The sequence below is a fragment of the Neodothiora populina genome (assembly GCF_041146345.1).
Source record: "Neodothiora populina strain CPC 39397 chromosome Unknown canker_contig_15, whole genome shotgun sequence".
Classification (NCBI taxonomy): Eukaryota; Fungi; Ascomycota; class Dothideomycetes; order Dothideales; family Dothioraceae; genus Neodothiora; species Neodothiora populina.
The window spans coordinates 105,524-131,648 of NW_027191413.1; the positions used below are offsets into that span (position 1 = coordinate 105,524).

At 49.8% G+C, this 26,125-nt stretch overlaps 5 protein-coding genes across 5 annotated transcripts; 1 reads left to right on the forward strand and 4 right to left on the reverse strand.

Annotated features, from left to right (window-relative positions):
- Positions 1-23: 23 nt before the first annotated feature.
- AAFC00_002417 (uncharacterized protein) lies at positions 24-884 on the reverse strand (the record flags this gene model as incomplete). The annotated part of the gene is made up of 4 exons (XM_069341727.1): positions 24-88; positions 156-257; positions 345-479; positions 755-884. The coding sequence occupies 4 exons, from the start codon at positions 882-884 to the stop codon at positions 24-26; spliced, it is 432 nt and encodes a 143-aa protein (XP_069198237.1).
- A 3,195-nt stretch (positions 885-4,079) lies between these two features.
- On the reverse strand, positions 4,080-5,012 carry AAFC00_002418 (uncharacterized protein; the record flags this gene model as incomplete). Its single annotated transcript, XM_069341730.1, has 5 exons — positions 4,080-4,427; positions 4,513-4,704; positions 4,764-4,790; positions 4,859-4,878; positions 4,940-5,012. The coding sequence occupies 5 exons, from the start codon at positions 5,010-5,012 to the stop codon at positions 4,080-4,082; spliced, it is 660 nt and encodes a 219-aa protein (XP_069198238.1).
- Positions 5,013-5,723: 711 nt separating this feature from the next.
- AAFC00_002419 (uncharacterized protein) lies at positions 5,724-7,930 on the forward strand (the record flags this gene model as incomplete). The annotated part of the gene is made up of 3 exons (XM_069341731.1): positions 5,724-5,928; positions 5,984-7,704; positions 7,760-7,930. The coding sequence occupies 3 exons, from the start codon at positions 5,724-5,726 to the stop codon at positions 7,928-7,930; spliced, it is 2,097 nt and encodes a 698-aa protein (XP_069198239.1).
- A 775-nt stretch (positions 7,931-8,705) lies between these two features.
- On the reverse strand, positions 8,706-10,499 carry AAFC00_002420 (uncharacterized protein; the record flags this gene model as incomplete). Its single annotated transcript, XM_069341732.1, has 4 exons — positions 8,706-9,444; positions 9,497-10,077; positions 10,138-10,375; positions 10,429-10,499. 4 exons carry the CDS (start codon positions 10,497-10,499, stop codon positions 8,706-8,708), a joined length of 1,629 nt encoding a protein of 542 aa, XP_069198240.1.
- A 2,146-nt stretch (positions 10,500-12,645) lies between these two features.
- AAFC00_002421 (uncharacterized protein) lies at positions 12,646-20,220 on the reverse strand (the record flags this gene model as incomplete). The annotated part of the gene is made up of 1 exon (XM_069341733.1): positions 12,646-20,220. The coding sequence occupies one exon, from the start codon at positions 20,218-20,220 to the stop codon at positions 12,646-12,648; it is 7,575 nt and encodes a 2,524-aa protein (XP_069198241.1).
- Between the last annotated feature and the right edge of the window lie 5,905 nt (positions 20,221-26,125).

The window sequence follows — 26,125 nt, forward strand, 5'->3', positions numbered from 1 at the left end:
ACCTTGATATGACATTCATCAATCTACAACTCCTGTCTCTTGGGGTCCTTGGACGCGGACACGATATCAACCAACTCCGTCTCGAAGACTGATTTCCCACATTATCAGTATTGTTTCATGCAGGATATTAGACCAAAGAAAAAAAAGACACTTACTCAGAACACTGTTGGCCGGGATCGGTCCCATGCCTCTGCTGCCGTATGCCCACTCGGGCTGGATGGTGAGCTTTCTGGCTTCGCCGGGGCACATGTCGAGTACTGTTGAAGAGTCAGTAATCAGTTCGCCATGTTCATCGGGGCGCAATTTGATGTCCCGAAGAATAATCACAAAAGAAAGAAACTCACATCCTTGGTCCCAACCCTTGATGACCTGGCCCTTGCCGACGTGGAAAGTCAATGGCTGGCCGCGGTTGTACGAGGCATCGAACTCGCTGCCGTCAGACTCGAGCTTGCCGCGGTAGTGGACTGCAACTTTGTCGCCTGTAGTGATTGTTTTGGTCAATAAGTGTTCTTTTTCTGTTGTCGAATCAGGTGATAGGAAAATGAAAAGCAGATGACAATTGCTTGCTATCAACAGGTATAATCTACTCTCAAACAAGAGCATTTGCACGTCTTACTTCCTCCTCTTTTTCTTTTCCATAGCAATATCCATAACAAAACAACACCAGATCCCCATACACTAGAACCAGAAAAGAGACTTGACCAAGAAACGACTGACAAACAATACGAAAAGAAAGAGAAAAAGAAAGACATACCAGTACGAGTCTTCCTCTCACACTCGACAGCCTTGGTCACCTCGATATTCAACGGCTTCTCCAATGCCGAGACCACGGTCGATGTGGCGGCCAGGAGACCGATTGCATTGGCGAGCGAGAAGAAACGCATCTTTTTTCTTTTTACCTTAGCCTGAAACTTGAAGATGAACAATTGATGATTATTATGTTCCTCGTGAAATGTATTGAGGTCAAGTCGGGTTAGAAGCAGGTCAGTCAGGGCAACGTGTACAGTACATTGATGATCGATAATGATGATGTCGCTGGTCTCCCGCTAATAAGCGCAGGGCAAAATACCTGTAGTCGTCGCGTATGGGGCGAGACACCACAATGTGGGGAAACCATGGGCCCTTGTTCTTGGCGCTCTGACTGCGAGGTAAACAACATCTGGTTTGCGGTTGAGTTTTGAGTGAATATACTCGATCAGTCACAAACAAATGGTCGATGAGAGTTCAATGGATATTCAGTGAGTCCTTGTTGAATAGCTAGTAAGCCTCCGACGAATAGCCAGTAAGTCTTCAATGACTATTCGGTGATCTTCGATAAAACAGTAAGTCGTCAATGAATAGTCAGTAAGTCTTCGATAAATACCTTAGCTACTGGATCTCTGCTGAACAGTTGTTAAGTTACTAGTAAATGGTAAATAAGTCCCTAATGAATAGTGGATGAATTCCTGATCAAAATGCAATGAGTTTCTTGTAACTTTTCAAGAACTAGATGATAACTATAGATCCTTCCTATTCTGCGGCAGAGCAGCAGGTGCATTGCACTGGGGCCCGGAGTAATATGATATACTCGCCCTCGATCTCCTCAAGGTATCTTTCGACTATGGTCAGAGTGCGAATCTCCAAGTCATCGTCATCATCCTCGTCATCGTCCGTATCGTCCGTGTGACCCTCATCGGTCGAATCATCATCAGAATATGAGGGTGGCATCATATCGTGGTCATATGCGAATGTCTCATACCCCAAAAGACGCACTCCGCCCTCATGGGTGATCTCAAAGTCTTGACTCTCGTCATCGTCATCACTCATACTGCTGTCATCACTGGCAGCTGGGGTCATGCAAGCTTCTTGGCTCCTCTCGAGGGCTCGACGCGCGCTACTCTCAAATTTGAACTTCTGCTCTGGAGTGACGAACCCGCTCACAGTGACGGGCAAGCCCTTCACAAAGGGCCATCCAGCGGTCAGCATCAGTGCAACCCGTTGGCGATGGCACTTGATGCGATTATCCACTTCTGCGATACTGCCAGGCTGGTCGGGATATGGCATGATGAGTTCTAGACTCTGCAGATCCATAGATTGTAGGACATGGTATCGTCCTTCCGGCAGCACCAATTGCTGCGGCTCGTCCGGCGTACTTGACAGTCTATCCATGACTGTAAGGCCGAACATCCGGAACCACTGTTCCCTGTCTAGTGCCAGCTTCAGACGTCGTATGCTCGCAATGGCGGACGGCATGCGGATGGTCATGATGTTCCATAGTGACCTGCCTTCTATAATCCACGGTACCTGCTTGAAGACCATGTGACGTACTTCATGATAGATGAGCTGGTTCAGAAGGAACAGATCCAGCAGCTTCTGTCGGGATCTCCGTAATCGACCGCTCTGGGACAAAGACGCATTCGGATATGGCTCAATATCAGGGCCGATGACCAGTCGATATATCACGTGGCGTAGCTCAGCGGGAAAACATAGGAAATGGAATTGCTTTCCGTTTACATTCCACCATTCAATTTGGCGGAGGAGAGAGATTCCAGAATGACACAAGTTTTGTGAGTGTAGGTATCTCCGGAAACTCATCCATCGCGTTTGCTTCGTGCTATAGGGGCGTATCTCTACCACCCTGTCATGGGTGATCCTGGCTAGGTATGGCTTCCTTTCACCACCATGTGGTTCTAGGTCAAACACATGTGCTCGGGTACGATCTGACATTCGTGGTGAGGATTGATTGTCAAACCCTTGCGACATATTGAGGGAAGTGTTCATTATGATATTCATGTCGAATCCAAAGGTATCGAAATTCTTGATTCGGAATTTATCAAGGTCGAGTCTCAGTTGATGGAGGACCATTTCTGCCGAGGTTTGAGGTCCTGGCCATGACCTATTATTGATCCATCTGTAGACCGCGGCTGCCTCGGCGACGCTCGTCATTGTTTTACGCCGGTGCTGATACAATCTCTTTCAACGAAGAGCTGTAGTAGTTACCGTGAATGCAGTAGGTAAGTAGAGCTGGTTAAGATCGTCCATCGCTTCTATATGAAGCAAGATGGCCCTGCACTTACCGGGTTTTCTTATTCTGAAGAATGACAAGGTCTTCAGCCGGATGATGAAGTTTTCTTGTCATTGATTGCTTATGACAGTGAGAGTCGTTCCTGAATGCCTTGCCTTGACTGTTCACCTCGTCCAAAACCATCGACGTCGCCAATCCATCATTCAGAGCATGCTCAGTCTCTAATCCTTCCCAGCCCCTTCATTCGCCTCCACTGCTTTGCACGGTAACACGATCTAGGTTGCATACTACTCAGTATACTGCCCTCTTATACAACACGGTTCCGCTCACATATTATGCCAATCCGAATGACCCTGGATGCAACCACAGGCGCCATTGGGTAATGAAATCGATGCATCTCATTCACGGAGAAGTCAGAGCTAGGCGCGAGTCAACGTGGGTACCAAGACTCATCGCCCTCTCGGTTCATCTCTCGAGTCTATGCCTCCTCACAGAATGTGTTGGAGCCCGTGCGAGAGCAGTGGAGTGTCAAGGTCACAAAGCTGTGGCTCTGTGGTATATTGTGCCCTGCTTGACATGAGAATCGACCTGTGAGCAGACACCTTCTCCTTACAATCTGCGACTGGTTGAAATCCTCGACTTTGCGACTTCCTAGACACATGATGCATGTATCGAAGACCCGAGTCGATCAGTACTCTAGAATCACACGGTCACATTCGGGGAATGGAACGAATGCTGGAGATTCGAGATATGTGCTGATGGGATTCGATTAGCTGTTTCTTGCATATGGGACGTGTCACAAGCGAGGGATGGAAAACACGATGGAAGCAACATTACAGAATTCCTCTAATGGTCGATGGAAGAAGGAAAATAAAGATGGTCAAGTGGCAACAACGCAATCTTATGAGCCCCAAATTGTAAAGTCGTCAAAAAGCTCCAAAACGCCCATCTTCCCGTCGTGGTGTTGATATAGTATGGATCAGGCGTAGCGCATCGCTTTCCGTCTATCCACCATTGTAGCGCTCAATTAATCATTCAAGAAATGGGCGGAGCGCATGTGTCGGCGGCGAGTCGTTTAGCAGTTGCATCCCTGTCCTCCCTGGGTAGCGGAAGACTCAGGCCTCAAGTCGACACCGGGTCTGGGACCGCTTCTCATTCCTCTCTGGCTTGCTTGCTCGATAGGGAGCTTCTCTGCGATGGCGGTGAAGAGTTCCTTGACATTTTCGGCAGTCTTGGCTGAAGTCTCGAAGAAGAGTAGTCCGGCCTCGTTTGCATACGCTTGAGCATCCTCAGTTGTGACGACACGCTTGTCTGGCTGTTCAGTAACGAGATCGAGTTTGTTTCCTGCAAGAGCGATGATGATGTTCTCATTTGCCTGTCGTTGAAGTTCCTTGACCCATGCCTTGGCCTTGTCCAGCGATGTCTGCAATACGTGGATGGTTAGTTCTGATTCAGGCGCGCCTGCCAAGAAGAAAGCCGGAGGCACAGTGGATGCGGAAGGAACGTACGGCTTGGGTGATGTCGTATACAACAACGGCGCAGTTTGCGTTGCGATAGTACATGGGAGCCAGCGATTTGTATCTCTCTTGTCCTGCAGTATCCCAGATCTCAAATTTAACTGTGGTGTTGTCGTCAAGGGCTATCGTTTGTGTGAGGAAAGCGGCGCCGATGGTGGATTCTCTGTAATCATCGAATTGATCCTTGAGTATATATCAGCACGAAACCTTTTATGCAGGTGACATTTAATGGCTAAGCCTACTTTTACGAAACGAAGGACAAGCGAGCTCTGTGTTAAATAAAGGGTGTCAGTCAGCGATGCGGTCAAGGCAAACAAGTCGTCCAGGCGCCTCTAACCTTTCCCACTGCCGATTCACCTACACGAGCAGAACTAGTCAGTAATTTGGTCGCTTTGAAATGGAAAACATCATCGCCTACCGAGCAAGACCAACTTGAACTGTGCAAAGCGAGCACCTCCAGGTCTCCCAGGCTGCTGCATTCGGGCTGCCATAATGTTGTTGTGTATATCGGTGGATACGATATGGACGGACTATGTGATTGACTCGACACAAGAGGCGGCCGTGGTTCGCACTGGTGATAGATAGAATAGAGCAAGGAGAAGGGGTGTTGGTTCTCTTGATCTTTCACAATGTTATGGCTAGGATCTGATGATGATGTCTTCAGATTCCGTCTGCCTCCAATTGCGCCTCAGCTGCAGCTTCCTTAACTTGGTCGGAAGCGGTTGGATCCCACCGCCAAGCCCTATCCCCATCGTGACCGGATGATCAAAACATCTGTCCTAAATCGCCCTAGTCTGCTGCTGCAGGACTGGCAGGGTCGGTACGCACGGCCCTCAATTGCTCGGCCCTGGCGATTTCGCTGAACTGCACCTCGATAAGGTATTCATACCGCCCAGTAAAGAACGATACCTACAGTACAACAGATTAGGGCACGGGGTTGCCTCTGCTCATCCGCTCCCCTTGCTCCCGAGACGTCATATCCACTTCTCAGCACCACAGGCATCTGCATCCGCGTCTGCTGCACAGTACTTGCGTACCTATTTGGCAACAACACTTCCAAAGATTTATTCATCGATTTTCTTTGACCTTTCCTTGTGTTTTCAACCTATCGCATTTTCCTTAACTGACACATAGACAGCTTTGCTCTCGTAGTCCCCTTTTCTTCTATCCCTCCTCCTTTTGTTTGTATAGTGGTTCCCGAGATGAGTTCAGTGCTGCCTTTCCGCGACATCAATGTCCACGCGTCTCCTGAGCACTATGCCTTCTCTTCCCCGTCTAATCCTTCGGCGCCGACTCTGGTGATAGACAGGCCCTCTGGCGACATCAGACTCAATGATGGTAAACTTCTTGGTGGCCAGAGGGTTACCAGCATCCAGGGCATAATGGGAATTATCAGCTTGCGTTTGGGTACGCCAACAAACTTGTTGCGAAACATCTGTGATATCATACTGATGTATCCCAGATAAATACATTGTTGTCATCACCAAAGCTCAACCTATGGGCCGAATCAAGGGTCATATGGTGTATCGAATTGTGGCAACTGAGATGCTCCCACTGCGTGAACGCCAAGTCCATGATCCGGATGAGGACACTTACTTGTTGCTGGTCAAGTCACTTTTGCACAATGGTCCTATGTATTTCTCGTACACATTCGATCTTACTAACAGCTTTCAACGACAAGCTGTCAGCAATGAAATAGGTCCACTTTGGCAAAGAGCGGATGATCGCTTCTTCTGGAATCGCTTCATTCAATCAGACCTCATCAAGTTCCGCCTCGGGCAGACTAACTCACGAACAAGCCAAGGGCCGCAACAGGCTGTTGATCCTTACATCCTTCCTGTCATGTTTGGCATGCTGAGGATTACCAACACCTCGGTTAAAGGTACCCCACTCACGTTTATCCTCATTACAAGAAGATCTCGACACAGAGCCGGAACCCGGTACTTCTCCCGAGGTCTTGACGACCAGGGTCATGTGTCCAACTTCAATGAGACCGAGCAGACAGTCATCTTGAACGACGATTCTTCCAGTGGGATGACCACTTTTGCAGGAGATGGCGGCTTCTCCAATTCCAAGCCTCGTGGCCAGGAGACCCAGGTTCTTTCTTATGTGCAAACTCGGGGCAGCGTCCCCGTCTACTGGGCCGAAGTGAATACGCTAAAGTACACGCCGAAGCTCCAGGTTCGCGGTATTGATACTGCTGTGGATGCTGCTAAGCTACACTTTGACGAGCAGATCCACCTCTATGGTGATAATTGGCTTGTCAATCTGGTCAATCAAAAAGGCAGAGAGCAGCGGGTCAAGGAAGCTTACGAAGAGATGGTGAAGAAGCTTGTCGACAGCCCCGCTGAGAGAAGCCAGTCAGACCGGATGACGAGGGAAAAGTTCACCGTCATCGACCCTTCGGAGCAAAAGCACGAATTCGACAAACTTCACTATATCTATTTCGATTTCCACAGTGAAACAAAGGGCCTCAAATGGCACAGGGCTGAACTGCTTCTTGAACAACTGAAGGAGGGTCTGATGAAGGGAGAGTATTTCCATGGTGTCGACGCACCAGGCGGTCGTATTGACATCATCAAAAAGCAAAGTGCTATCGTTCGAACTAATTGCATGGATTGTCTGGACCGAACCAATGTCGTCCAGTCCATGCTTGGTCGCTTCACTCTATCACGCATGCTCACCGACCTCGGCGTCTTGCGACCTGGACAGAAGGCGCAGGAGGACGAGTCATTCGAGCACCTTTTCCGCAATGTCTGGGCTGATAATGCCGACGTTGTCAGCAGATCCTATTCGGGCACTGGCGCACTGAAGACAGACTTCACTCGAACCGGCAAGCGTACAAGAGCAGGCGCGCTCCAGGATCTCAACAACTCCATCACACGGTACATCCGGAACAACTTCTCCGATGGTCCTCGACAAGATGGCTTCGATGTGTTCCTAGGAGCATACATTCCTGACCCATCTGGATTCGGCAGTGCCCACCAGTTCGCTGACACAAGACCTGTCTCCATCCAGGCTGTTCCCTATGTCTTGTGTGCCTGTCTTTTTTTCCTTTTCATTACCCTCTTCACTCGCCGCATGCCAGATGCGACTGTCTGGCCCCTGCGCATTTTCACTCTCCTATGTGTCATCACCGCCGCCTGGACCGCGAGATTCATGGCTACAAATGGCGCGCTCTACGTATGTTCTCTGACATGTCTTGTGATACCACTGTCGACTAATTTATCAACTTTAGGTGAACTGGCCAAAACTGAATACACCAGCACATGCGACCGAGAGCTATCAGGATGCTCTCGACCGTGTCAGCAGCGACCCCGTTCTTGGCGCTTTTATCCCAAAACACAGTCGTGGACGCAGTAACACCAACCTGGGTTACATGGAGGAAGGCAAGAAGCGCATAGAATAGAACCTGTTCTTGGCGTTTCACTCTTTCTCTTCTCTACAGATTATTTAGAGTAGCTAGTCTGCCATTCTTCTTGCTTTAGCAAAGTTGCCCTGGGTGGGCGTGTATCAAAAAACTTGTTCTCTGTTTCCGACAAAACAAATATCTTAGAGATCACTTGTGCCTCGAGACATAGTCTTTGAGCTTCACGCCACTAGTCGTATGCGGTATCTTGAACTCCTCTGCAGAGTCGTATCCTGCTCTTTCAACTGGTAGCTCGTGCTCAAACACTGCATGTGTACAAGTGGCTAAAACGCACATGTCGTCTATGTGAAGGAAGATGCACTTCGGCTTCCGGATTACTCTATGAGCGAGGGTCCTCTATCAGTCCAAACGGGACTTCTGCGAGCACGGCTTTCCGGACCCTGTCCTCAGGAGAATTACGCCTATGCGGTCCGCGTGTGACGCTAAGCCGATGTTGATTCTGGAAGTGCGTCATGGGGCTGCAATGAGGCCGTATAGCCAGTTCAGTTCGAGAGGACAAGTTGTGTACTGTCCGTCGTGTTCAATAGTCGTGCGACCCTTAAGCGGTATGGACGTTCGCTTTGGTACGAGCCATCAGAGGACTGCGCACGAGCCAGGATACTGCCGAATGGGTCTCTGTCTCTCCGAGCTGTTTTCCGAGTATTGCCGAGTGATCATGGTAATAAAGACTGGCGCGTCCCGTGTGATACAAATGTACGAAGCGAGGGATCAAAGGGAGCGTTGTGCCGCGTTGGGCCATTTCTGATCAACTACGTCAACGTTGGGGGAATGTGTTCCAGAGCATGCTAAGAGAAAAGTCGGTGAAGCTGCGATAGACGCCAACAGTCTGAGCGTCTAGAGGCTTGGGAACAGGCAGCAGGACCTGGGCCGGTGGCTTGAGTGATACGCCCCTTGCCATGACACCGCTGGTGGGATCAAAGAGCTCGGGGTACTTGCGGAAGAAGAGCGGATCCAGCTTGTAGTTCGACAGGTCTTTGTCCATCTTGAGCTTCTTGAAGGCTAGACGGGCGTAGTGTGGCGACTCGAACAACATGTTTAGATCTGCGACTGGCAACTGCAGGTCCTGTTGTTGAGGGGTCGATCGGGGTGCTTTGTTGCCCATTGCAATAACAAAATCAAGAATCCGGGCATAGATTGGCGTTGGCGGGGCCCCGATGATCAAGTCTGATAATACTCCTTCGACCGAATACGAGGCCACACAATCGGAGAAGATATTGTCAATATATGGGTTGGCCGAATGGAAGAGGATTAGCTTGTCCCTAATCGATGCGAAGGGTAACCAGTCGATGATGCATGGATAATTGCCTGAAAGCTGTAAATTCGTCGGGCGATATCGAGGGTGGATTCTCTCATATGCCTCCTGTGATGGACGAAGCTGCCACACAGCAAAGTCAACGATATGGTAGAAGCGCGTCTTGGCATACCACATCATCGCTTCCGGTCGGGCGACACTGTTGAACATGGACAGAACCATAGACACAGATTGCTTGGGACTAGGAAATCATATGTTAGCTCGTATATCGCACGGCTAATGATACAACTTACATTTCCGGACGACTTGAAAGCGACATGCCGAAACTTTGCCACTTTCCTCGTAAGCAATTATACAATGTCGTGAGATGCTCTGAAAATGGAGAATTTGAAGGCGTCCATTCCATCTCCAAGGCAGTGCTTGTGTCCTGACTCGCGTTGAAAGCTCTCGTGTATGCTTCGGGGCCCATTTGATACTCGAATGTCCACGTATTCGGGATGTGGGATATCTCCACCGGTGATTGATGCTGAAGGTTAGAAGGAGACTTGTTCGAGTAAGTAGTAAGTCCCCAGCTTGGTTCTGCTCCACTCTGGTCCATCAGCGAATTCAGAGCAAGGTTGTCACTCTGAGATTGACTCTCTGCTTGGCGGCCATCTGATGGCAATTCTTCGATGAAGCCCATACTGGAAGTCGACTGGACATTGTTGGGACTTAGAGGGTCGCCAGGAACCACGTAGAAGTTCTCCGTAGTGGCATTCTGGCCGCTTTCTGGCAGACCCAGACTTTGTTCCCGGCCTTTAGTCTCCACAGTATTTTGTGGCTCGGGAGAAGAATCCTGTTTTACGACAACTTCAACTTCATCCTCTGATTTACTCTTATCGAGCTAGTCAGCATACTTGCACTGCCGTACTTATATCATTCGAGATTCGCTCACCGAGAGATTCAGGGCACCAGAGATAGTATTTGTCAGTGTCTGGAGTGTCACTTGCACACTTTCCAACTTGTTGTTGACATTGAGCAGTTGACTGCGGAGAGACTTGTTCTCTTCCTCCAGTTCGGCTACCCGCTCGTCATCGGATTTCGAGAGACCAGCAACTCGATTTTCGAGCTCTCTGATATATTCTGCTTGTCGATTTCGAAATGCCTTCTGAGAGAGACGATTTCGCTGCTTCCTGTTGCGATTGTCAAAGTGGGCTCACCTTTTAATCGCCTCGTCACCGCATACTTGCGCTCAGCCTCGATTGTGTCAGAAGAGGCTCCTTGGCTTTGTTGTTTGGCTTCACGCGTACGTGTCATTCCTTCTAGAGAAGTTGAGCCGACGAGATTATGGATGACATTCACACACTTGTAGCGATGTATGAACTACCTGTGAATCACCTATAAGAAGTACAGGCTGTAGTTGGATGAATTTATCTCTCTGGGGAACTTGCACCCGAAGCCGGAGCGCTTCCGAACTGAGAAGAGGTCTTGGCAAAGAACACAATAACTGCTATAATGTAGGTCACGCCGCGTGTCATATGATTAAATGCTCTTTCTATCGGCACGTCTCGGATCATATACAGTACATACTTCACTCAGTCTATGAGAACACCCCGAATCCTCACTGCTCCCAGTAATGGCAGTGTTCGACAAATCAAAGACTAAGGTATTCAGCGCGCTCCACGCACCCGGAAGTCAATGGCTGTGACGCCATGAACTCTGCCGATCCCACCATATCTTACTTCATGTATTCATTCATATCCTCTCCCATTCCTCTTGAACCTCTTTTGTCCAGCCTGCTTCAATCTTCGATGTCTTAAGTCAGCTTCGGAATCGTCTCTAGTGTGTTACTGTCCAAGTGTAGGCACAGAGCTTAATCGGGCACTACGGTGACTTGTGAGGCAGCATTAGTCGTTTACCAACAGGATCGCTTTGGGATGATCCAGCACAGCAATTACTGTCGATGATGACTGAGCGAATCTGTCATCTCTCCTTGGACCTGGCCTAATTGTCTACCTTCAGGGATAGTCTTATGTTGTTCGCTACCCAGTAAGCTGTGATTATTGGCTTTTCGAGCGCCCCCGTACATTAGTGTACTGGTCTCAGGATAATTATATCGAATGGCGCGATGGCCGAGCGGTCTAAGGCGATAGACTAGAACTTGATTCTTGATATCTATTATTTTCGGATGCGCAGGTTCAAATCCTGCTCGCGTCGATATTTCTTTTGGTCTTGCTGTGCTCAACCTTCTAGCACAAAACATAACAATCGAGTAGGTCTTTGAGTGTTCCTTATATGCTGTGCATGGAGTTCGGTAAAGCCCTTATTTTTCATTATACTGGATTGAATTTGTGCCGTCTTGGCTTTGTCTCCCTCGAATTTGTATAGTAACTGCTTCCTGGTACACACGCCATTCTCTCGAGAAATAAGTGTCCTTCTCTCAGGCCATAATCAGATTATCAGATTAATAATTTTGCGAGCATAAGCTAGTGACCAGAAGTGTCCTCTTGATATCATGGATGTTTCAATTGGAGTTCAACATTCAATCGCACGGACGCAAGAGTCAGAGAGAATATATACTACTTACCTGTGCCAAACTTCCATGAACCAGGCCAGATGGCCGAGCGGTCTAAGGCGCTAGCTTCAGGTGTTTACATCAAACTGCTAGTCAGAAATGGCGTGGGTTCGAATCCCACTCTGGTCACTATCTCTTTTGTTTTTGTTTGCAGGGTCGACATGTATACCCTGCGTCTTCTAATATATCGCTGTTAAACATGTTCGTCTTAGATCAGGGAGGTGCTTCATTTTGGAACCTGCTGTACTTAGTTATGAGCTGAGCTTGGTTTTTCTAGCAGGGCTCGAGGGCAACCCTGTCCTTTCGGCGTTGATACTGTGCCCATCTATAGTACTCATGCTACTCATCACTTGAGTCACAAAAGATATATCATATTTGTTCTTGAGGTCTGGTTTTACTCGTACTATTGATTAGGTATGGGCGGTTCGAATCTAGAATAGGGAGCGGACGATGTAGCGGTACTTGAAGCGTTGATGATGACCTGCCTTATCTTACCCCACGACCACATAGGTAATCAGTAGATATTTGGTACAACCACTATGTTCTATGCCGAGAAATGCACGGCGAAAGAAATCAACACGGTAAGAGCGATGAGGAGCGTGCAGAATCACCATCCAATTTCTCGAATGAGCCAACACTGATGTTGTCCTGTTGTTGATACAAAAAATCTCCTCCATAAGTAGAAAATCCCTACATTACACAAGGCAAGTGATTGAGCGATGCTACAACCGCTATAAAACCCAATAAACGCCATTGCTATGCTTATCATTAAAACGTGTTCTTCTCAGATAGAAAAAGTCAATAAAGCGAACCACCCCCACCAGTCAAAACCTCAAATGAAATGTAACACATCTCATCACCGAGTCAGCTCGATTTATGATCCTTACTCTATGCAAAAGTCATCGTGCTCATTTCCCGAATCGTTGCCTCGTTCATCAAATGACCTTCGCCCACCAATCTTTCTGCTTCTTTCTTGCCCTTGATCGAGGACGCGGGTTGTTCACTCCCATCAAAACCTCTGCCAAATGGACCGGCTACTTGAGCCAGCTCCCCGCCCGTCCTTCGAGCGCCGTCGCCACTACTCCTCGGTAAGTTTTCTGCGGCGGCGTTGTGTTCCATGCTGGTTCTGTCGGTTCCTTGTGCACCGGGCATGACATTTGGCGATTGATTGAGGAAGCCGTGCCAAACATTGGGTGCTTGAAGTACATATTGCATCATTGACACTCTGAAACGATTGCGGTAGTCCTTGGGAGAAGTGATGGTAGGTTTGTTCTTGCCGCGATCCTTGATCCACGACTCGAGTTTCTTGTCCCAGGTATAGGTGCGGATACAATCGATGATTCCCACCACGAGTTCCTTCTTGTCGTCGTCGAATCCGGCCATCAAGCTATAGTCCATAACGTTTTGCTTGCACAACCACATCGTGTCATTCCAGACACCGGCACGCAAGAGTTTGCGAGCATGCTCTCGAACAAACAGAGGAGTTTCAAATATTGTTTCGACGAGGTTCTCATCTAGCAAAACTTCATCAGGTTGACCAGTGCTCTCGATCTTGCGATTTCGCATGCTGCCCTTCAGGTCGAACCTGCGGGTAGGGTTGCGAGAGTAGAAGAGATTTTCCATGACGAGTAGGTACGAACTGAATTCGGTACCAGTGGCGGGATTCTTGATGATGACCTGGAAAAGACCAAACATTTTCGCAATTACACTGGGTACACCGTGGAACAGAGTGTGGCTCATAAAGCTGAAATAATCGGGTGCGAATTTTGTGAAGGCTTTGAGCTCGACCTCTTGCAGAGATTTGATCACGAACCGATCATCGAGCGTTTTGAGAAATAACGACTTCGTTTTACCTCCCTTGCTGTCCCATTTGGCGCAGCGAGACAGCGATTCGACAAAGCGGTCGCTCACACCACACTTGCGGCGCAATGCATCAAATGATTCTGCGTAGAAGATCTTGCATGTGGTCTTGACAGGCCCGTGGGCGAAGCTGTACTTCATGTGTGTGCCGGTCGGGCTGATGAGGGAAGCCTCAATCGCCGCCTGCGCGCTGGCAACGCTGGAAGCAGACAGCTGTGCGGGAAAAGAGAAGCTTCCCTGAGACGCAGTATGAGAATGCGATGATCCGGTCTTAAGGGGCGTAGGGTTTAGTCGGAAAGCGTCGACCTTGGCCACATAGTCCGCGCAGGACAGCGCGAGTGCGATAACGGAGGCCGGCTCATCCTCACGGACGACAATGTCGCTGTCGTCGAAGACATGCTCGGTAGGACTTAAAGGATAATCGAGAGGCATCCATCCAGATGCGGAGCGCTCAGACCAGAACGATGTTAGCATCTTCATCAGGCTCGATTTCTCGTGCTTGGGGATGGTAAGATCAAGATGCTGATCGATTTCGTGAGGCGAAGAAGGAGATAGGGCGGAGGAAGATGAAGCGGTAGACAATGGGCCAGTCCTGTCTCGCTTGCGACTTGGCGTAGGTATCATGTTCTCAACATCGGTCGCGTCTCCATCAGCTTCGGTATCGGTGTGGGCACCCACTGTCGAGTCACCCATTTCAGTGTCCGTGGCATAGTGATCTGTATTGTCACCTTCGTCCTGCGGATCATGAGTACTCGCATCGTCAACTGGGTCCGATGCCTGTTGCGATTGTTCATGCGACGGATCTGGTCCACTCAATGGTATCCTGTCATAGTCAAAATCCACCTTTTCCTCTCCCACAGCTAGTCGCGGGTCGGTGTAGACTTCGACGACAGGTCGACTACTAGCCAACGGATTTGCCCGGACTTGTCTACTTCTAGCAGCACGCTGCCTGCGCTCCCGCAGTCTCTCGCGCTCAAACTCGCGAGACAATTGCTCAAAGTGTTTGGCCAGAGCTGACACCCGCGTGCTGTTCTCATTTGCTCTACTAGGAACTGATCGAGGTATCAGGGAAGCTTGGGCTTTGCGCCCTGTACCCAATCGGTCGGCCAATCGTTGCTCAATTGTTTTAGCTAGTCTTTCATTCTGCACGTTATCGTTCTGCGTTGGTGTAGCAGAGCCCGATCCCTCCCCACTTCCAGAAGCCTCTGCGGTAGAAGGCATGTTTCCGGTAAGATCCGCACTACGTCGCGGGACATGACTGGGCTGAGATTGAGCTCGAGTCAGGGTAGGAGAGGGCGGTCCGCGGCTCTTCAGACCAGCAAGACGTGGAATTCTGGACTCAGGCATGGCTTCATTTCCACCTGCACCATTGGCCGCAGATCTCATCTGCTCGATCCTCTCGAGTATAGTTGAATTGAGTGGCTTAGGCTCAACGGCGAAGGACTCGGAAGATTTAGAATCAGTGCTTGACTTTCTCTCGGCGCTTGTTGCAGGCGCCTCGGGCTCGCTGACGTTCTCATTTGGCAGACTTGGCGGTACAGCCAAATCAAGATGTTTGACATCGCCTCTATCTGCAGCCTGCTCGCGTTCACTGGGAGATAATTTTCTCGCAAGCTCGAGAGGTTCTGAAGCTTCTGTTGGAGCTTCACCGGCAACCGAATCGGACGCGGGCTTTTGTTCATCGCCACCAAGTTCACTATATCTGTTTTCTTGCACGACTGAAGACATTATGTCCTGCGTCTTCTCCGATCTTAGATGTTCATCAGTCAATTTCATCGAAGATGGCGGAGCTCTGTCCTGCATCTCCATCCCATCTTCAGTATCGCTGGCATCGTTGCTTTGCTGATCGACAACCTCACCACGGTCGAGGAATATTTTCTTCAGCTGAAGTGTAGCCAATCGTCGGATATCATTTTCGGATGGGAAGTAGTTGCGTTCAAAGTCCGCGAATGCATCATCCCAGGCGATTGCCTTCTCGTCCATCATCCTAAGAGCACGATTCATAGGGACGATTTCGTAAAACTGTGATTGCATATACTTGGCTTGCAGCTTTGCTAGGAGCTCTTCGCGATCGCTGTCTGCACGCAGCAGTAACTTCTCGACCACGGCTGTAGCATCTGCCGATTTCTCCGGGGTCACAGTCTCCAGATTAATGGACTGTAGTCTTGCTTTAACAGACGTGATGAAAGCATGAAGTTTGGTTTCGAATTGTGTGAAAAGTTGATTTTTCATCATCAGTCCTTCGTCGACTTCCCAGGTAATTGTGCTCCTGGGTACAATAACATCGTATAACTCGACAGGATCATACTGCACGCGTACAGCCAAGCCGTTGAAAGCAAAGTAGCGAATAAAATCCTTGTGAATATCGTGAGGACAAACGCTGGCCCTTGGCTTGAGAGGAGTGCTCCAGAAGCTGAGCTCCAGATATTTACCAAATGAGTACTTCCAAGAACTATCTGACATTGGCATCCACGTTGTCTCCTGCTGACAAATTTTGCAGGCCGAGAACATGAATATGGTGCTCCTGAGTCCGGGATTTTTGGAAGGATATCTTTTGACAGATATTGAGAGTTGACCGTGTCCATGGACGTACTGACGATGGTGGTCCAGCATCTTCCGATTGCAAACCTTGCAATTGTTATTAGCAGCTTGGCACATATCTTCGACAAATTGACCTAAAGTGCAATCCTCTTCGAGCTTTTCGTCAGATTGATTGAAACCAGCGTAAAAGCCAAAGCCAAAAACCTCCGGGCCAGCGCAAGGAACCGAGGTAACACTTGAGACTATCGAGTGCAGGACCCAAATGTTCTGGTGATTGAAGGGATTGAACGGATCGTTGCCGTTGCTGGTAAAAAATGACTCCCATTGTTTCTTCTTGATTTCGTATTCGCGTAAGGCCATTTGATACTGAGCGTCGTGCATGTCACGAAGGAACATTCGGACTGTATCCGGCTGACTTTCGGGAGAAGGTTGGTCCAGCATACTGGGAGTGACCAGACCGAATTCACTGCCAACCTTCACACGGTTTGCCTCGTCTTCTGTACCAATGAGAGAATCGTAGCGATCACGTAATCTTCTGGACTGCTCGACTTTGCGCTCCTGCTCTTGAGCTCTGAGTAAAAGGTATGGTACAGTGAACTTGACAAACGGAGACGAAGAAATAAGTCGCTTCCTTGCGGTCTCGATGAGTTCCCGATACTGCGACGGCATGTTTTCGTCCTCGCTGTCTTCGTGAACCTCGGGCTCTGGTGTTGCCGGTCGTTTTACTTCATGTCGTGTCGCCTCAACCAAATGATTCAGACCATTTGCATCTACTTGGAAGCCATCTGGAATGGAGTGCTCTTGATCAAGTGGCACGATTGCCTCGAGGGGATTTTTGATCTCGGCTCTCGGCGTAGGCGTTACAGGCTCGCTCTCGTCCACAGGGAGCTGCATTTCGACTTCGGGCAAGTCCTTGGGTGCAGTAACTTCGGCTGGTGAAGAGGGAATGAGTACGAACTCATCTCTCATGAGGCATGTCTCGAGCCTCAAGTTGTACACAACATAAGTCATAAACTCTGTTACTCGTTTGATAGATCGAAGAGTCTCCATGTCGGCGCCCCGGAGCACGACAGTGCAGCCAAGATCTGGCTGACAACCAGACATCCAGATATAAGTCTTCTTCTTTCCACCGTAGATATATGTTTTCACCTCAAATGTCCCACACTGCCCTAGCTGGTCCGGATCAATGGATAGCTTATCTTGGGATTTAATCAAAACCGTCTGAGTCACGCGAGCAACAGCGGCGAGAACGGACTCCTTGATATTATACACCACGGTCACACCAGCTTCCTGAAGAAGTTGAAGTGCGAGACCACACACTTGGCGTTGAACGAGCAATATTTGAGGTTTCAACGCTACAATGCGCCCGACCAGCATACAAACATACTCTCTTTCCTGAGCGATCAGGTTCTCCAACGAGAGAAGGCTTGAGTGCTGTCTGGTGTATTCAAGCGGAAAGGTGATGATCACAATGCGTGGTTTGATCAGTTTCCGTGGCATGTCTTTCAGAGCAATGTTCTTACTAAACACAACGCCTGATACGTAGGCTGTATCTCCCGGTTTACCACCTGGGATCTTTTTGAGCTTGATGTAGTTGCGGATATCCATGTCATCACCATTTTGCACATCGGGATCGACATCATCAGTGCACTGCAAGAGGATTGGCATTAACGCCTTCTGCCACCTCTTGCGATGTGAGATTTTGGATCCTTTCAGCAACTGCGACAACAACTTGCGGACATGTTGCAGACTTGCGTGGTTGAGCTCAATAGCTGGCGCATTAGTTCCATGCATAGCACTGCTGCACTTGATCTGCGCGTCCCGACTTGTAGGAGGGGTCGAGTCGAAGGCCAGAGGTGAGTTCGTCCCATCATCGCCAGGGACAATATAATCAAGCCCTTTCAGGACGTTGGTACTCCGACTTCTGCGCGGGGATGGCCTGCCAAGTGCGAAACTACTAACACTGTGATTGCGCTTTCGAGACGACTTTGGCGGATATCTGGATGCGAAATACACGCCTTCGGATTCGCGCCCGAGACTCTGGCCTGCGATGCTCTTGTCACCTCGACGCGACCGACCCTTTTTCACTGCTGATGATAATAGTCCGGACAGCCCTGCCTTTTCGTTGCCCTCGAGGGCGGACTCTGTGATTATATCACCGTTAAGCGTGGTGAAAATACTCTGCTGGTCATCCTCGGAATATTCGTCGGACATGTAGTCTGCAAGATCAGGGTCGATGAACTTGTCCATGTTGAGAGCAGCGAGTGGTGTTTCTCCTTTCACGGTCGCATCTTGGTAGAATGGCCCTCTTTCCTCCGGGGTGAATCGAAGAGGACGCGAAGTAAACTGACGCGAAGATCGGCGCTTGTGGCCCGCAGATTTGGGTCGACCAGTCAGGGATTTGAGAGAGCGCGAGGAGCTCGGGCGCGCAAGCATTGGTTGATCAAATTCGATAATAGCCGAACGTCTTTTGATGTCCCGATTTCTTTTAGAGACTGGTATTCCAATGGACGGCGTCGCCACGTTCGCCTCGTCGATGTCCGTGCGGGAAGGATCATCCTGAAGTTGGGGTGAAATCAATCGGTCCTCGTCGGAGAAGACGGTGGAGTCATCATCGCTGCCATAAATCATATCGCGACAAGCAAGGCAGAGCCTTAATCGTCCAGGTTGTCCAAAGTCTTTTCCAGGAACAAGTTGGGTACATTGCGAATCGAAAATCTGACCACAAGTCCTGCAATGGTGCTTCCTTCGAAACGTAGAGAATGCAACACCACAACGGAAGCAATCTCTTGCATTCTCGTCCTTCATCCAGAACTCCTTGCTGAGGACCCTCCGCCTCCAGTGCGCTGGGACGAACCCAGTCTTGCCATTCTGGCTCTGTGATAACCTTGACCGCGGTCGTCTGTTCTGGAAGCCTGCGTTGAAGTTGGGCGGGATTTCGGACACTGGTGTCGCGACTGGAGTATTCGCCTTGCTGTTGGACGCTGAGGGGACCGTCGACGATGATTGTGAGATGCGTAAGTTCGGCAGATGCGAAGCACTGACCCGTAGAGTAGGTCTCTCTCTTGTGTCGGAAGCAACGAGAACGGGAGAAGACAAGGCAGATTTACTGTTGATCGAGAACTGTTCCGACTGAGAAGGGGTCTGCGACTGCCGTCGAGAGGGCGCGCTGGTTGTGTGAGAGATTTGAGAGGGAATCGGCTTCAAAGGCGGCTGCAGTGATTCAACACTTGGCATAGGCGAGGCCAGCCTCGGTGATTGGTCACCCGGAGCAATAGTAGCACTCTCATCACGCATGAATGGTGCACCCTGGAAGGAAGATCGATTTGACATCGGAAGGTCTCTAATATCAGCCGGAGAGGTTACCGAGGGCGAACCCTGAAGCTTAGCAAGAGCGAGGTTGAGGTGCATATCTCGTGACGCTGGTCGTGAGTGAGCTTTCTGGACAGGTCGCTGGAGCACAGTAAAGCCGGATTCATCGGCATCATCGAAGAGTGAGGATGGTTGAAAAGGCGCCTGTGAACTGAAAGAACTTGGCCGTGTCGAAGACAGGTTCAAGCTGCTGCGTGACACGTGCTGTGATGGAAGAGTTCTTGGCGTCATGGACGGAGAAGGTATCGAAGGAGTCGCCAGTGGTGGCGCAGGGATAGGTCTCGCCCTGTCCTCCAGGTTGGCCTTGTAGACGGCACTCGACGAACTCTTGATGGATGCATTATCAGGAGGGTAGCCAAAACTCGCGCGACTCGCTGGTCTGCCTGAAGTTTCGGAGGTTGGTGACGAGGCACCAACACTCTGCCTCAGTCTCGAGTACAGTCCACTGATTCCACCGCTGACAAACTCTTTCGGACCAGATGCCCTGCCACCAGTAGCGCTTCCATCGAAGTCTCTAAATGAAGTCAGGGCGTCGGATTTTGAGGCGGTTGTATGGATATCGTCGAGTGCTTGAGCCAGAGCTTCCTTATCAACGATGGACCGTAGTGAGGAGACGGAACCTCGACGAGAACGGAAAGCGGGGACCGGTTGAGTAGAAGAAGCAGACGGAGCCCTCCTTTCATGAGCCATACTGTGCTTTCCTTTTCGCCGAACGCGACTGTTGCTGCTTTCGCTGTCGCTGTCGCTGCCTGGTTGCCCAAGCTGACCAATTCATCCCGCACTGGTGTTGTTTATCTTCTTACTGACTTGTCTCCTAGACAGGCATCGCCACAGAAGCAAGGTAGACAATATAGATATATCTCGAATCTGCGATCAAAAGGTGTACAGGAATGGATGTCTTTGTCATATGTTGTATATTGATGCTGTCCGCGAGGATGGATGGAAGTATGCTATCGAACAGATGTGCCTTGACAAGGACTCTTCATGAAACAGACGGATACGAGAAAGTGAAGGCTGCCCACTCTCCTTACATCATGTGCGAATGATTCCAACCTCTTCGAAATACCCTGGACATTACACATCACTGCCGTTCTGACGTGTCACCCCTTCACGCTAACACATGACGCCTCGGGGGTTCATCGTCTCCCCCCGCCTGCCTATCTTGGCACCGTCGGCGCACCTTCCCCCATACCTCAAGGTAGCCAAGTTTCTTTCACCAAGGCCTCAGATGTGTTTCATGTTATGTTGAATTATGCAGTGCATAATCTGTCACCTTGTCTGAGACGCGTCGGATCAACTGTGCTTGTACTCACCTTAGATAGTTCCGCACGTCAAACGCCCTTTCCTCTTTGTGATTGATGTCGCTTTGAATGGTGTGCAAGATGTACCTTATCTACCTTAGGTAGCGCACTGATCTTACAGTACGCTCCGAACCTCTACTTGGTAAGTCCATTGAGATAATGGTAGCCATGAAGACTTGGTTGCATAAGGAGATACATTCTCAACTTACTGGACTTTCAATGCAGCCTGAGGGCAACGGCATGCTGCACAACGATGCCCGTGCCCCTAGCAGTGTACATAGAGATGGCTATACTTTCTGGCTGCGTAACATTGTAATCCCTCCAGAATTAGTCATAATCTCTTCTGTCAGTTGGGTGACAGTACGATTTATGGCAACAAAAGCTAATCTGGCTCTTCTATAACAGTGGATTAACCCAAAAGGGCCCCAGTGCTTCGTGGCTGATGCTACAGTCAGCATTCTTGCAACTTTCGAACCCGCAGCAGAGAAAAACCTTCCCACCCTGGAACAGAGATGCGGTACTCCAGTCTGGGTTACTTCGTTCGACTTGTTTGCCACTCTGGACCAGAAGCATGACTGCGTTCGACTGATGATCAGAACCTGCGAAGTAGGCTCACAATCTGACGTGATTTCGAAAGTGGTCTCGGATCGCAAATTGCTCGCCGAGTGTCTCCAACTACAGAGGCTACTGATTAGGCTCAAGAAGCTTCAGGAAAGTAGAGAAGTGGAAGGGCGCGCGAAAATGGAAGACGAATCGAACGAAAGTGATGGAGAAATCTTGACACAGTTGCCACCTTGGACTGATGGGCAGCAGAGTGATCAGTCCAAGGTTGCAGATGAACACCTGCCTCCGGACTCCAGCATGCTACTTGATCAAGGTCCAGCTCTGCCTGCTGAACCGTTCTCTACCGAGCCACCATATCTAGCAGAAAGCTCGATGCCCGATGGCCTAGATGCCTCCGAGCCCGAGCCTGAATCTGCGATGTCAAATCCACAGGCGTCTTGCGATGACCGTGTTCCACTGGCAACAATTGTCAAACGATCTGCAAATGGAGACAGAATGCCGCACCCACTCTATCTCAAGTATGCCCGTAAACGGCTGTCAGCGAAGCAGAAAGCAACTCCACAGATAGAAGACGTCTCCGAAGAGCAACCAATCACGCATCAGCCTCCGGAAGGAGGAGGTCTAGTTGCTGATGTCGAGAGTAAGGATACTGAATTACCCACTCGACCACTATCGGGAACAACGTCTCCAGCACAAGCGCCGCAGTCGGAGGACAGTGAAATTCTGTCCGGGTGGAGTAATACTCCTGTCCGGGAGTTGACAAAAGAGGACTATCCTCCTAACGATAGTGATGTCGATGATGATCGCCCGGCGCAGAAACCCGTGGTCAGTCATGACCATCCCAGCGATCATCACAACGAGCACGTTGACACCACCGATAAAGGTGAAGGGAACATCAATGTCGAGGGGCTAAAGAGCCCCTGTAGAAGCGCCACACATTCACCTAGACTGTCCGCCCAACTGTCACCTAATGCCGGTCTAGCACCGAAGAATGAGTTGGGCCCACCACCAGGTCTGTCGGATGCGACGGACGAGCATCAAGACATTGCATCGTCACCTCCGCGAAGCTCATCCGTAGTGTCGTTCCAATCCCAGGCCAAGGTAGCAGAAAGTCCGTGGCTCGATCGAGCATCCTCCTTCAAGCGCAAACACAGCCCGCAGCTGCAGCAAGGAAATCCTATGAAACGGCAAAAGTCAGAGGGCTTGACCTGGTCACAGCCTAGCCAGCAACCTGCGGAAGACCCTCGACTTGCTTACCGACGACGACGGCGTGAATACTTCAAGGACATGAAGCGAAAAACATCTCCCGAAGCAGATGTCTTACCCAAAGCCGATGCTATGACGTTGCCGGCGCAGCTGGCTGAGGACACTATTAGCACCACTCGTGCTCCCGGTGAGAACTTGCCTGATACCGTTGGAACCCCCCTGAAACTGCAGCTCGAATCATAATCAGTAGAAGGCCAATCGCACGAGATAGTCCATGCAGCGAGGCACCCAGCAGAGCCGCGACGGGAATCAGTGCAACATCTGACTTTATAGCGAGAGCAACCTCACTCGTACGGCCCGCAAGGTTAGCCGAGCTTCGTGTAACCGAAGAGCCACAGCGGACGGTCGACTGGTGAGTCTGACAATCAATCATGATTGCTAAGAATAACCAGTCCATGAACTAAATCAAAATTCTACCCCAGGCTCCAAGATGTATACACCTCCGACCCTCGATCCAAGATCCCCCAGATCGATGTCTACAAAACATACAAAGCCGCCTTCTCTAGCAGCGAAATCCGACCCCAAGCAGGAGTGGCCTTTTTCAAGTACATTCCCATTTTGTTTTCCAAGTCTCGAATCGAGAAAGTCGAAGATCCCAGCACCAGCACGACAGCATACTATGTTCGAGGCATCGGCTTGAAGCTAGACTCAGACCAAACCCAGCAACAAGGTGTGTCTCATGAGAATATTCCAACGAGAACACTCGACACCAATACTCTCCCCTTACAGCCAAGACGCATGGATAAAACCCGTCTTGAAGCATTTTACGACTCCTTCGCAGCTCTGGGAAAGCCTCTATCGCAACAGGGAAATGCATGGGCGACGAAGACGACAACGAAGAATGGACAGCATGATCATGATACTCTCCATCAAGAACAGCAGCAGCGGCATAGTTCGTCGCGGAGAGCAAGTGGAAGTGAGAGGAATATCGACGTCCTGTCGTGGACACTCGGTGGCAGACATATATGAAGAAGCAAAGAGAGAGAGAACGAAGGTGAACTATCGACTCGGACGACTCTGTACTTCTAGTGCTACTCAAAAACAGAGGCACTTGCTCATCACCGAAAGCGACGGACGCTCTTGTCCCGTGTTCAGTCGTGGTAAATGACTTAATTTAATTTAGCTAAGACTAGATCCAAAAGCATATCACAGCTCAATCGACTTGGAGGCAAACAGGGTAGCAAGGACAGCCATGTGTGTTCTCAAGTACATCTCCAAACCCGTTCCTACTACTTCAAAATAAATGAATCTTTCTCCGACAGACCTTCTCTGTTCCCTTTCCATGTACAAAAGCTTTCAAAACCAAACAATTGACAAAATAGAGAGAAAGTGGAATCAACAAGATCAAGAAAATGGACTGCAGGATAAGTGCTAACAAGACACAAGCCTTACAGCCAAAAAAGGCGAGTAAGTGAGCCCAAGAAGAACATATAGTGGGAGTGCAAGGCCCAAGAAACAACACCGTCTCAAACACATTCAAGTCTTCCAGATGAGACGTTCGACGACCTCGGGCTCCCACATGAAAGTGTCTTCAAGCCCGGAGAAAGTATCATCTCCCTCGACACTGTCTCCGAAGCCTTCTCCGTCGACCTCATCTTCCAAGTCTTCGGCATGCCCGTCGAGCAGATCGTCAGTATCTCTGAGCCTAGGACACGAAGTAGCAGGTAGATACCACACAAACTCGTTCTTGAGCTGTCGTGCAGTCAACGACGACTTGCCGTTTGCGGTAATCGCAGCGGCTTGCATGTCTTCGAGGCAAGACGTGATGGGAAGACGGATGATGTGCTTGACCATGGCTTCTGTGTCCGAATGCAAGGAATTCCAGGACTGAGCATTCGGTCCGACGACTAGGGCATAGTATGCTCTCATAGTTTCGGGGATACAGCCGGGGGAAAGGGTCTCTGGCTCTTGCTCTCGCTGTTGCTTCTGCGCAGCGTCATCGCTGGTCCATATGTCACGGACGAAAAAGTCGCTGCGTCTCGAATAGACAGATTCTGTGACCCGGGTGTGTTGAGCAGAAGTGCCGATTGGGGACTCAGCAACACTCTTGATGACCCATCTGTGGTCAGGCATCCATCCGTTCTTTAAAGGGTAGGCACATTGCCGCCAGTGATACCTACATCCGGATCCCTCGATAGAGCCGTCGTATCCTGCTTGGGCGGTCTCATAGGCCCGGCACGTTCGGCAGTATTGGGGCAGAGGCGCATGGAAAACCGGACAACAGGATTCGGTTGTCAGAATCACCACTTCGAGCTTTCGAAGGTTGGTTAGGCCGTGAAGGTACTTGCGGGTGGCCTGCCAACGGGGTAGTTGGGCAAGTGGCAGTCCAAGGTACGCGATCGCCTCGGAAGGTGCAAAGAGGAACAGAACGAGAGTGGCGTGAAGCTCGAGTTTGAACTTGCGGATCTCGGTGCTGTGACCATGAGTGTGTACATACTCCAGGAAATCATGCAGAGCTAGAATGTCGTTACCCCACCAGCCGCTGGTACGGGAGACAATGACATAACTGCGAGCGCAAAAGTCTGTCACGTCCCCAGTGGGTAGACGACAAGCACTAGAGAAGACGAAAGGAGTTGTTCTCATGTACCATTGAGTGTATTCATCCTGGAGAGCCGAGGAGATCACACTGAACGGAGAGACAACAGTATAGTGAACGGTCGTGATATCTCTCTTGTCTTCGCGGCGTACTGTTTCGCCATTCCAGTTCAAGGTGAGGGCACTGGAGGCGCCGCTTCTAGGATACCTACGAAGGCGAAAAGGATTGACATTGCGCACGTTCTCGAAGATGAGGGCCAGGATCTCGCTAGGAAGCGTCAGGAGGGTGCAAGAGCCAGGTATCAAGCGGAGCTCGTTGAAGTTGGTCGAGAGCGACTCCTCAGAGGGGGTGATTGCCCTGGTAGATCTATGCGAATCCCAAGTTTCCGCTTCAACGCCCCAGGGGAGGGTATTCAGTACAGATTTCATACTGCTGAGCTTCGAGGTATCAATAGAACGCTTTGAGTCCAGGGACAAGAGTAGTTGCTCGAGCGGTATCCAACGAATGGTGTCAAAAAGTATAAAAAAATGTATAGGGGCCTGAGACACTGTAGCAATACAATCGAGGATAGTAGAAGAAGCAGGATTCGAGGATAGCAATGTATATATATAGCAATTAAAAAGAATGTGTGTGCATAGGCAAAAGCCAATTGCATCTGTGATTAGTTGTAAATACCAAGTTTGTTGCACCAGCACAGAAGATTCGATTATATAGCTCGGCTGCTACACAAAGTTCGTTGGAGGAAGGCATGACCGGCAATTCGGATGCGAGCGAGCAAGTTCCAGTTCTGTCCAAATGTTGTCAAGTACTTGTTGGCTATTTGAGTCTCACATATGTTGTTCTGTATGCGCTTTATACGTGACACTGGCCGTTAATCCTAGTCATTGTCGACCTATAGGTTCTCTGTAGACAGAGGCCCCCTGTCAGA